This window comes from Cydia fagiglandana, chromosome 14 (assembly GCF_963556715.1).
Source record: "Cydia fagiglandana chromosome 14, ilCydFagi1.1, whole genome shotgun sequence".
Lineage (NCBI taxonomy): Eukaryota > Metazoa > Arthropoda > Insecta > Lepidoptera > Tortricidae > Cydia > Cydia fagiglandana.
This window is the reverse complement of record NC_085945.1, coordinates 5,277,800-5,290,198: the sequence shown is the minus strand read 5'-3', so window position 1 is coordinate 5,290,198 and position 12,399 is coordinate 5,277,800. Positions and strand designations below refer to the sequence as shown.

General features: G+C 38.2%; 2 protein-coding genes across 3 annotated transcripts in view; one reads left to right on the top strand and one right to left on the bottom strand.

Moving 5' to 3' along the window:
- LOC134670675 (dynein axonemal heavy chain 1-like) overlaps positions 1 to 4,014 on the bottom strand; it is a 101,390-nt gene extending 97,376 nt beyond the window's left edge. Inside the window, exons 1-4 of the mRNA XM_063528493.1 lie at positions 3,764 to 4,014; positions 2,308 to 2,418; positions 1,498 to 1,620; positions 741 to 886 (exon numbers count right to left, since the gene is read on the bottom strand). Of these exons, the coding sequence (XP_063384563.1) occupies positions 741 to 886; positions 1,498 to 1,620; positions 2,308 to 2,418; positions 3,764 to 3,931 (548 nt within the window). The 5' untranslated portion in view covers positions 3,932 to 4,014. The remainder of the gene's footprint in view (positions 1 to 740; positions 887 to 1,497; positions 1,621 to 2,307; positions 2,419 to 3,763) is intronic.
- A 511-nt stretch (positions 4,015 to 4,525) lies between these two features.
- On the top strand, positions 4,526 to 11,988 carry LOC134670509 (uncharacterized). 2 transcript variants are annotated; one of them, XM_063528323.1, is made up of 6 exons: positions 4,526 to 4,718; positions 4,850 to 5,065; positions 6,807 to 6,962; positions 7,357 to 7,409; positions 10,758 to 10,891; positions 11,483 to 11,988. In XM_063528323.1, exons 2-6 carry the CDS (start codon positions 4,856 to 4,858, stop codon positions 11,953 to 11,955), a joined length of 1,026 nt encoding a protein of 341 aa, XP_063384393.1. In that variant the 5' UTR covers positions 4,526 to 4,718; positions 4,850 to 4,855; the 3' UTR covers positions 11,956 to 11,988. The 2 variants fall into 2 exon arrangements, with proteins under 2 accessions (XP_063384393.1, XP_063384394.1); XM_063528324.1 differs by lacking the exon at positions 4,526 to 4,718 and having other exon boundaries at positions 4,837 to 5,065.
- The last annotated feature ends 411 nt before the right edge of the window (positions 11,989 to 12,399 follow it).

Here is a 12,399-nt window from a genome sequence, read left to right as displayed (position 1 = left end):
GAGAGAGCCAAAAAATGTCTCGTAGTCCACACCGGCAGACGAGCCGATATTCCTTCCTGAGGACCTACCGCGAACCCCGTTCGACATGTTGCCCCCTTGGAGGATATAACCAACGGAGACGCCATATCTAAAATTTTCGGTACAAAATAGTCTGCCGTTTTTTGCGGGGGAGGGGCACATCAAATGTATAGGTACGTCATGTCAGATAAACGTCAGTCCATACATATGGTTGACATGAGGTTGACCATTGGCCGCCTATTTTCGACAGAGGGGAACGCCTGTTAATGGCGGCTCCATTGTTAATTACTCCGAGTGTTGCCCCTGTCATACTTACGTATGAATTTACCAGTGCGACAGAGAGGCAACACGTCGAACGTGGTTTGCGGTAGGCCCTCTAGCAGCAGCGGGAGAACGGCATACGTCCTGATATGTGGAAAATGGCGTCTGCCACACGTATGGTTAATTGCTATTATGATAGGTTTATAAGTGGTGACTGAAGCCCTGGTCTGGGTGATGATTGTTGGACGTAGCTGACCGCCATGTCCCATTTATTCTTTATAGGATATAAATTTATGTACATCAGTCAGCAGCAGAAGTTGCTAAGCGGGCGAGGTATTCAAAATTACCTTGACGCGTCAAGATCTTTTGAACACCTAAGAATAAAGTCAGAATAACGCTGACGAAGTCGCGGGCAAAAGCTAATAGATAGTACTTAAATAATGATGGGGCTGGTGTCTCACCGGCAATCAAATTCAGTGTTATCAAATATTTCCAGAGGTAGCTTCGGGAATGGACTGTGAAGGCCGTAATGCTGTTGATCAGTGATCGGATACACTGAGGGCGGCAGCATCCAATATGTCTGAATACCTAGCTCTCGCAGCATTTTCTGAAAAATAAGTCTATAATTAGTTTCATTTTCGGTACAAGCTTTTATCGCTTTTCTTTCCACAGGCAACTAACTAATCGAGACAATTCTAAAAACCTCAAACACAATTAGGTTTCCTTGTTTTATCACAGAGTTCCTATGGCCACCTCCGGTCTCCATCATCAGATCAGCTCGATGACAGCATAATATTGCATTGTCACCCGACTTACGTATATATGCAAAATTTCAGCTCAAACGGAAATCGGGAAGTGGATCAAACTTGCAAGATTTGATTACAGATCGACAACGAGACAGGTGAAACTAAATAAAAGCTTATAATATCGTTCTTCATTAAGCTATTAGGGTCACAGAATAAGTAATAGTACTACCCTACAGAGAGCTTTTTGCGGGGGAGGGACACGTCAAATGTATGGCTATTTGTACATAACGTACAAATAACCATGTCAGACAAACGTCAGTCCATACAACAGTAAGTATGCACGATTGTGCAAGGTTTTCAGCAGAGGGGTAAGCTCTTAAAGGTGACTCCGGTTATTAAATGCTCTGAGACAGACCCACATTACAACTCGTAGTTCTACTATGGTTCTACTAAAGAAAATAAACAGACTCACCTTTATATTAGCAGCCAAGAATTTTCTACGTAATCGTTCGATTTTGACCAATCGTGGCATCTCTTTCGGCGGTACGATATTCAGAAACTGCAGCTTCGGCACAAATGTTGAGAACGGGAATTGCTAAAATAAAGAAAAATATATCATTATCACTACGTGCAGCGCAGTATACAGTCAGCGTCAAATATATAGCAACGGTCTAAGTTTTCAATTACCTATACACATTCTTATTTCTATGCCTAGCAACCCGCCCCGGCTTCGAATGGGTTACATAAAAGCTTTACAAAATATACACCTAATCAGCTTGGAATCGAAAGGAACGCCCGGAAACAGATTTAAAACGAAATATACAAACAAAGTTATTATTTTTAAACGCTTTACGAACCGACACCATGCTCTAGCTGTGGTCTAGCTAGCTAGTGCGTCAGTGCGCCTACAAGAAATATTAGATTACAACAATAATATTGCTATGATAGTTTTGTCAGGCACCGCTAATTAAATAGCAATATAGTTACCGGATAAAGCAGTACCTACCATAAAATCAGTAGAAAAAGGCGCGAAATTCATCTATGGGACGACAAATCTTCACGCCTACATTTTTTAAATTTGTTGCTCTTTTCTAATGACGGAAATTACTTGACAGAGTATAGATATTAAGACTTATGGTCAAAGAAGCCAAATATCTTGGTACAGTTGGTACAGTGTACAAATATCACTTTTCGACTATATAAATCAGATAATAGAGTCGAAAAGTGGTAGACCACTTTCTTGGCTGACTGTACGAGTACCTACATAATTATGTTTACTTACAACAGTCTCGTCTCCTGGGTAAGTGGTCCACCTTCCTGGAGGCAGCAGCATCCTCGGTTTTTGTGGTTTCGGTAGGGACACCAACATGGGCGCCAGAGCGGATGTTTTAGCCTGCCATCAACGGAAGTTAGGGATTTGGCCAAATTACCCTTTAGCGACGTAGGTAGTATGTTTGAGTCGCTTTAATTTTGCCATATAGAAATGAGCTTCTAACTAAAAGCTTGCTTAAAGTTGTCTCGATAAACAATCACGAAAACAGTCATGTCTTCTTTTTATTTATTTTCATATGTAAGTCAGCAAAATAAAATCAAAAAATAAAATTATGGTTTTGGTAAATATCATTTGATATTTTACCAGTCGCTTTTCGGTGAAGGAAAACATCGTGAGGAAACCGGACTAATCCCAGTAAGGCCTAGTTTCCCCTCTGAGTTGGAAGGTCAGGCCCCTGTTTCACCAACGTGACAGGTGCGACGAATTGTAAAATCACTGTTGCTGACGTCACAGGCATCCATGAACTACGGTTACCGCTTACCATCGGGCGGGCCGTATTCCTGTTTGCCACCATCATTGTATTATAAAAAAAAAACTTTACGATATCGGAAAAAAACAGATATTTCTCTTGCTAAGTTTATGACAATTGTCACAAGAAACACTACAATTGTCACGAAATTCCGACATATAACTAACTCATTACCTGTCAAGAATTACCTACAATTCTTCTAAATCTTTGACAATTGTCAGAAACTTCGCAGGAGAAATATCTGTTTTTTTCGATATAATAAAGTTTTTTTAGATAACACGATGATGGTGGCAAACAGGAATACGGCCCGCCCGATGGTAAGTGGTAATCGTAGGCCATGGATGCCTCTGACGTCAGCAACAGTGATTTTACAATTCGTCGCACCTGTCACCGATGTGAAATTGGGGCCAGATGGCAGTCGCTTTCGTAAAAACTAGTGCCTACGTCAAATCATGGGATTAGTTGTAAAGCGGACCCCAGGCTCCTATGAGCCGTGGCAAAATGCCGGGATAACGCGAGGAAGAAGAAGATGTAAGTCAGCAGCAGAAGTTGCTAAGCGGGCGAGGTGTTCAAAATTACCTTGACATGCTCTTATTTTCTTAACAATAAAGTCGCATCAAGATCATTTTGAACACCACGCCCGCTTAGCAACTAACTATTGCTGCTCACTGTATATCGTTACTTTGCATATCATACATACCTATAGGATCATAGAAGTATAATTTTAGTATATATTATAAAATGATATAGGTAGCCTAGAACTGATGACCTAAATTTTAAACAGAAGCATAGTTAAGTATTAAAAGTAATTGAGATAAAAGGTGAAAACCCGCCCGACGGACATATCTTCCGTCGCCAGTTTCGGGCAGGCTGCCACGGCACGTCACGAATGTTGGTCAAGCTAAACGAATAAAACAAAATTGTGAGAAAACTGACCTGTAAAATTAATTTCATCCTTTTTTTGCCACAAATTCCCTTCTCATTCTCATCTTTTATTAAATCCGATACGAGTTCGGAATAATATCCCCGTTTGGGAATAGAATCCCTTGTTTGATTGTCGTATACGACATCTTGCTGGCGGATTTTCTTTCTACGGCTGTACATAATAAAATTGTAAATTCACTTCTACGTAATAGCGCTTATACTAATATTATAGTTATTTCCAAAATAGAAAATAATCCATAATTTTTGAGTTTACCGACATTTTTGGAGGAACGTCTAAGTTTTTTTTTCGTTAGAAAAAAAAACGTCGAAAGAAACCACCCGCCAGTGTGCAATAAAAAATCTCTAACAGACGGGCGTACCGAACCGCAACTTTGGTCCGGTCAGAATATCTCTTTCTCGCTTTCACTTATATCTACGTTCTTAATGAACGTACGGCGGACCGCCATCCATACGATCGGACAGGCCTTGGTGTGCCTTGGTTGACAGGACCAAGGTGCGGTCCTGTACAATTTTAAAGCTTGCTGTACATGTAGGTACAGATTATTTTGTATTACCTCCATTATGCCGTTAGTTTGTTCCATGAATGATCCTGTCTTTTTTTTAAACTTTCTATGGTTTGTTGCCTGAACAATTTTATGTTACTAGCAACATTAAGATCGATTATTGCGTTGCGCGAACCATGCGCGAACCGCGGCCATTTTGCAACGTTTCACGCTTCTTTTCCGCGTACAAACCAACTATTGTGTCATGTCATTAGTGTCAAACAAAACAAACTGCAAGGCAAGTAAATTCAACTTAGCCAAAAGTTAACTAAGTTCAAAGTTAACTATAAATTACAAAATACTTTTACGCACTAAACAATTTTTAGATACCTTGTAAATTATTCCACCTCAAAAAAGTATATTAAAGTGCACTACATTTACGCGGTAAATAACCTGAAAATTCGGTAAGTTAAAAGATCACTTTTCGACATGAGTTAATAATAATCTTCTTTCCATTCTGTTACACCCAGCTCTTGCTCCACAGAACGGCGCCAAGTAGAAAATTTAATTAAATAATAAGTGTTTATTTTTTAAGAACTCAATGGAACCGCGCCGCCGAAGGATGAGAGCAACTTACAAGCAGTTAAACCTGCTTGTGAAGTTCATGAGTGACAATCCCAACTTGGCGAAAGGCGTCAACTACAGGACCGCCTTTGGCAAACATTATCACGACGCCAAGTGGCAGGAGCTGGCGAATTTGCTGAATGCTCAGGAGAACGGCATGAATAAATCACCAAGGGAATGGAATAGGGTATGTACACTTTTTTTTCTCCATAGCTAAAGGCGGTATAATGGTATATTGGTTCAATGTCATTGTGTCTTTCTTAGATTTTGGTTTAAATTCTCTTATTTATGTTCGTACAGTCACCTGCAATAATATGATGATACTCTCAAAAGGCCGCAAAAATATGTGATATGCTCCTATGGCTCTACAAATAAGATTGTGTCTGATATTTGTGGCCTTCGTTGTGTAATATATTATTGTAGGTGACTGTATACATGTTTTGTGATCGTCGCAAATAAAAATCTTTTGTCCCTTTATCTTATTTGGGTCAAAATTATTTTTGTTGTCTTGTTACTGTGATCACTAGAGGGCGGAGTACCGGTGGCAAATTTCACACTAAATGTAATGGAGTCGCCTAAGTATTCTTATGATTAAATAAATAACGAATAAATGATTAATTTTGCATAATAATTTTTAGGAACTTATAGAAATTATCTTACGAGCATACAAATATAATGTAATATGTTGTTAATATCTATAATACATAATAATATGTTTTCTTATCAAAACATTATCATTAGGTACTAAATACTAGACTAAGAAGTTAATACCTGCCAAACGATATATTATTTTCAAGACCATTCAATTACAATTGAGGACTGGAATTATGTGTTCGAGGTCCTCCTCACAATCTACACTTAAGTGCGTATCCATGTTATAAAATGACTGGACTATGGCCACATGTTCCTGGTTTTTCGGAGTGAATCGGTTTCTTAATTTATTGAAGATCCATTTATGAGTGGAAACGATCGCTCTACATCTACCGATGTCATGGTTGCATGTTTAAGGACTTGTTTATAATTTTCCATTGTAATCATATTCCTTAATTCGTCAGCATCTGGGTTTCTATCTAGAACCAATTCGAGTTTATTTCGCACGGTTTCACTTCCTTGGAGGCTTAAAATACTCCTAACTATATCTATTACCAGAAAACTTTCTTTTATCGGAATTTTAGTGCATAGTGTTAAGTGCTTACTTCCAATTTACGAGTAGGTACCATACTAAGTACATTAGGTAAATGAATAATTTTATTATTCAAGCCTAAAATAATAATTATAAAAACGACTCCATACCTTTTGTGTGAAATTTGCCACCGGTACTCCGCCCTCTAGTGATCACTCTGTCATGCTTGTATTTCCGTCTTCTATCAAATAAAAAAAGTCGAGTGTCAATGCATGTCTTTCTAGCTGTAGATTATTTTACACGAGAAAAATTAAAAACTAAATTTCATTTCATACTAAAAGCTTCATTCTGTCACTTTTTTGGGGACATAAAACAAGACAACGAAAAGAATTTTGACCCATTTGTGTTTTCAACAATTTTGTACTTGTACTGAAACATCTGGTAAATTTTAAGTAATAAATGTAAAATAATAAACAAACTAGAATAAACTAGACAAGCACAATGCAAACTCTACTCAACACTGAAAACTCGGTTGATAACTCTAGATACAGGCATTATCAGTTATTTCAACTGCCTGCCTGCTTTATCAGGCTGCTGTGGTTTATCAGGTATGATGTGGAGGGATACGCACCTGTACCTAGACACTACACAAACCACCTGGTCTTATCCTATCATTTAATTTGTATTAACTTATTTTTTCTCTTTACTTGTTTCAAGACTCACATTATTTACTTTTACACTTACAGATCAAAAACAGACAAACAATACACATACATGCTTATTTACATGAAACTAATATTTCCAGTATTGGAAGGACCTCAAAAGTGGTATCAAGAAAAAGGTCCAAGCAATGAAAAAGAGTGGCGGTTCAAAACCCTTTCTGAGCAATGTTGAACAAATCATTTATAAGAACCTGTGTAATAATAGAAGCAAAAATAATGCTGTTGCCGATGAAAAAGATGTAAGTATCTTATTACTTAAAATACTATAGTTAGGGATACACATAGCACACAAGAAGCGCGGGCGGCCTAGCAGTGAGAGTGTGCGACCTTCAATCCGGAGCTCACCCACCTGTTCCTGGGGTTGGCAACTGTCAAAGGATTGGATGATGGCGCCATCATAAATTGCCCCTTTTTCTATGAGATTTGGCTTAAAGGGCTGGCATCCAGGGTATAACATTCCACTAAAAAAAAATTATTGCTCTTATACCTAAATATATTATAGAGTACATACACATATAAGATATGATTTTATTTAAAAAAAGTTGAAAATAAATGTCAAACATGTCCTAGAAAAACGAATGATAATGGCAAAGATATGAATTTACATTTCAGCATCTTTTTTTTTTGTTTCAGTGCAGTTATCTCCAAATCCCAACAGATTCTGATCATGAACCGGAACAATACGAGTGAGTCCTTGTTTAATCTTTGCTGTTATCTCAGCTCTTACAATTCATTAAATGAATATGCCACTGCTTATCAATATACTTAAGCAATAGCATATATCTCGATTTCAATCAAGAGGTACCACATTTTCGGTTACCATAAGGACGAAATTTGCTTGTATCTGCTGTCTATGTACAGTCAGCGTCAGAGAAACGTGACCCCCCTGGTTTTAAAACTATAGCTCACACGGCAACGTCGAAACATTAGTTCAACATCGCCACAGCCGTATCAAGCATCATATTATTTCAAAAAGTCATTTTTCCCTTTTGTCTCCCAACCGTTGTTGGGAATCGATCCTCGGACCTCACGGCTGTCATTGAGACTACATGTTCTTACATTAGTCCGTCACTTATACCATTGAGCCACGGAACACATGTTATTACTTGCGAAAATATGAATCACTATCGTCAAATCATAAAGGTGGAAGTTACTTACTCGTATGTCGATGCGTCCTTGTCTTAGTCATAGATACTTAATATAGTCTTGTCTTTATTTATTATTATTTCTCTACCCTCATATCCGAATCCGAAAGTGAGTAACAACATCTTTAACTAAATATGTGTTTAGGTTGAATTTGGTATGATTATCCCGTTTCGTATTTTTTAAATTACAATTGAGATTTAGGGTAACTTTGTAATAATTCGCATCCGCCGCAAATCATTACCGTCATCGTTACGTCTATTCTAGGTGTACCGAATTAGTAACGTTGTTTTATACATTTTATTCTCGACTTGTCCGAAACCGTGCCAACTGAGTTTTAAAATGGTTCGATTAAACTTTTTTATGTGATCGAAAATTGTAGTGCTTTGGGAACAAAACCAGAGTATTAAAAAATTGCACGAGAAATGAATATAGCGGTGAGTTACTTAGAGTTTACTCCATTTCATTGGCCATGTTTTGTTAGTAGACCTATTCAGTTTAAATTGTGTTTTTTTTTATTTGCAGAGGAGCATGGTTCGTAAATGGCTAAGGCGGTATGAAAGAACGGGTGACGTAAAGAAGATCGGCAAGGCCCTCGTCCTTCTGCCTACACAGAGGAATCTCAGCGGCACCGTAGTATTGTGCAAATGCATACCGACGCTCCATTTACTACAACTCGCTCAACAGCTGAACGATACCTGGAAATATTACGGGACGTGATGCTACCATCAGTTCGTGTCGCATATCCTGAAGGCCAATTTTTTTTGTGCAAGACAATAGTGCAGTGCATCGCTCACGGATAGTCCAACAGTGGTTAGAATCTCAACCAGACATTACAGTTTTCGACTGGCCATCTAAGAGCCCTGACCTGAACCCAATTGAAAATTTATGGGGTCAAATGTTGCTCAACTGGGACTCCGATCAGGTCAAATCAAAACGAAACCTTAATGAAGAAGTCTATAGCACGTGGGAACTTATGATATGAGGAATACTGACATATGCTCAAACTTGGTAGCTAGCATGAAAAGTAGGCTAAAACAAATAGAAGAGAATAACGGTTACCCTCTCCAGTAATATTAGGAAAAAAATACAGCTAGTGAAATATAGTGTAATATTTTAATATATTGTTCTTTGATGGGCATGCAAAAGTTTTACTGATATTGTTCCAGATTATACCTTGTGTTTTTAGCATTAAAAGGAAGCTTAACGTGTCTTTACATTTAAAACACTTTTGAAAAATAAGTCATAGTAAATACGTTACGATATGTAGCAAGGACATATAGGTATTACATTATTTTGGTTTCATAAGTAATAGTTACTTTTTGTTAGAAGCGTTATTACATAACAAGATTTGTCAAGATTGTTAACCCTTTTTCTAATGCTAAAAACAAGGTATAGGTAGTAAGTGTTGTGTTTCCTAAAACTGTGGTAACGTGACAGGAGATGAATATTGTTATCGCTGGCCGATAACATGCTGTTTCTCTCTGAAACGTAGTTCATGGCTCGCAAGGTTAGAATATCTTCGCGTTTTATACATAACCATTATTTATCAAACCCAATATTTACATATAGTTATCTGTTATGCAACTGCATTACTGGCTATTACTTATTAAGACAGCTATACTTAATCGCAGCCCATGTAACATACCACAATTTTAATTAACTTACACTATAATATTGTTGTTTATTTACTATTAAAAGACAATTATGCTTACAATGCAGCTCTTATGCAAAGTTATTGTTAATAAATGTTCAATTTATATAATGGAAAATAGAAGTATCAAACATATATCTGCCAAACTAAACGCATATCGGTATAGTATAGGGATGTTGACTGTTTTTAAAATAAATTATTACACAACCATGCATGAAATAAAGCACCAGAACAATAATTATGAAGCGTAGACTTAAGTTATTTTTAGCCACACTTTCTATTTTATAAAACTTATAGAACTATAAAATAAAGAGTAGGTTTTATAATGTTTCATATAAATTCCACAGCGGCAAATCGTTTTGACAGTTCGAAAAAAGAAACTGGTGTTATGATTATGACTTGTGCTTAACGTTAATAAAATACCAATAAAATACAGTGTTTTTAAGATTGTTATTATTTTATTTTTTCCTATTTCTACTATAATATTTGATATTACCCGTATTCAGTTTTCAATAGTTCTGAACTTAATAACATAATAACACAGGTATGCTAACAAAGAAAAAACCAAAAAGATTCTAAAACTTTGATCGGTCTCGAACCCGGTTTCTTGGGATATTTAGTCCGCTTATGAAACCACACAGCTACGCAAACATTACGTGTGATGACGAAATTATTGTACAGTTTCTATGCTGCTATTAGGGGGGTCACGTCTCTCTGACGCTGACTGTACTTTCGGCCGAAACATGATTTTTGTGTTTGGTCGGACACTAAGGGTTCCGTACCTCAAAAAGAAAAACGGAACCCTTATAGGATACCTTTGTTGTCCGTCCGTCCCTCTCTCTGTCTGTTAAGACCCTTTATCTCGGGAATGTGTAGACGTATGGAGTTGAAATTAAAACCTCTCCCTAAAGTCCCTTGCAGCTACGTTAACGTATGCCGTAAGTATATAATGCCGCAAAAAACGTATAATGCGACACTCAGCGGAATAAAAATTTTTAGGGTACTTCCCGTTGACCTAGAACGATGAAATTTGTCAATTAATATCGTCTTACACTACAAATACAGGGCAATATCTCTAAACTATAAATTTGCAAAAATAAAAAAGTGTACGGTAACAATTGTACGGAACAATCGATGGGCGAGTCCGACTCACACTTGTCCGGTTTTTTTAAATTTTTACATATCGCAACAAATGGATGAATCATTTAATAATATAGGTACTATTATCACTTTTCAGGGTAGAATACCTGGAGGATACGTCATGTGACGAGACGCAAATGACGGACATGACGGACATAGAATCAGCAAGTTTCGATATCGGCCTTCACGACCCTCTCAATGGTGTGAAATCAGAACTAGTCGATAGAAATGGTAAGTTATTATAATAGAGCCCCCTCCCCCCTTGTCACGCTTTTTCCACGTACAGTCGCCATCAGATATATCGGAGCGGCCGAGGTGCCCGCAAATATCTGAACACACCTCTATTGTCAGAGCGTTAAAGTGTGTCTTCAGATATTTTTGAGCACCTCGGCCGCTCCGATATATCTGATGGCGACTGTACACGTCGTATGTCTCATTAAAGTCATTAACACGTGCTGTCACATTTGGCATGACCTCTCCGCCCCGTGTAGCTTTGACGTAACTATAAATAATAAATAAATAAGCCTTTATTGCTGTTCTACAGTAATAACAATATTTCTAATGTCTTTTCATACGATTGGGTTTTGTAGCAACAGCTTGTCTTTCGACAAAGGCCTCCTCTAAAGGTTGCCATTTCTCCCTATCTCTTGCAAGTGTAATCCATCCTGGGCCGGCCACTTTTTTTGAGATCATCTTCCCAGCATCTTGCTTTGACGTAACGTAATGTGGATAACCCCTTAGGGCCACTTGCACCATTCCACTAACCCGGGGTTAACCGGTTAAATAAAACATAACATTAAAATGTTGACTTTAAATTTTCAGGTCAAACACTGGACCTTCTAGATCGAGATCACTTCTTGATAGAAACCATTTTGAACGAGTCAAATTCCAACGCGGAATCCAAACAAGACGCGCCAGAGGAAGGAAGTGTAATAAACAACGTTAAGGTTAAAAATAATGATATTAATCTAAACACAAATGACTATGACAGTACTGACGTTTTAACAGATATACGAAATCATCTTAGGGAATTAGTGTCTGTTCAGAAAGACAGAGCGAGAAGCGAATTAAGAGTGGCAAGCGCGCACGAAAGGAGGGCCATTCTTGAAGAAAAGAGAGTGAAAATAGAGGAAAGGCGCTTAAAAATGGAGGAGAGGAGAGTCGCTTTAGAGGAGAGGAAAATGGAAGCTCTAGAAAAGAGATGTTTTGCCCAGGAGAGGTTAGCTTCCGCAGCTGAGCGGAAAAATGAAATTGCAGAACACAGGATGTCTAACAGTGGTTTTGTTATTACTTGAATGCTAAATTGAAATAAATTGAGTTGATTATGAGCTTAGCATTTAGATAGGTACCTGCGGCGGTAGCACGGTCGCATTTTTATCGGTTGTCACCATGCTAGAGTGTATTCGTACGTAAGTGTTACAGGGAGGCAGCACGTCGAACGTGGTTCGCGGTAAGCCTTCTGTCACGTTTGAACCATCTAACAAGTATGTATGAAAGTGACGGGCATAGTGACAGGCGATAAATATGGAACCATGCTAAGCCCGCTGATGGGCACAGGCTTTCGCGGAGTAGTGATTGATTAAGGCCTATGCACACCGGCTTGCGTGTGCGTGACGTGCACGTGCGCGTGCGCTAAAATGTTGGAGCCGCACACGCACACGTTACGCAAGCGGTGTGCCGTCACTCATAAAGATTAGTATACTACAACGCTGCACGCGCACGTGCACGTCACGCACACG

Bases quoted from the DNA above. Each gene is read 5' to 3' on its own strand.
- LOC134670509 (XM_063528323.1), top strand. From the start codon at position 4,856: ATGGAACCGCGCCGCCGAAGGATGAGAGCAACTTACAAGCAGTTAAAC. The intron at 6,963-7,356 runs GTAAGTATCTTA...TTTTTGTTTCAG, and splicing joins CTGTTGCCGATGAAAAAGAT to TGCAGTTATCTCCAAATCCC. The intron at 7,410-10,757 runs GTGAGTCCTTGT...ATCACTTTTCAG, and splicing joins CATGAACCGGAACAATACGA to GGTAGAATACCTGGAGGATA.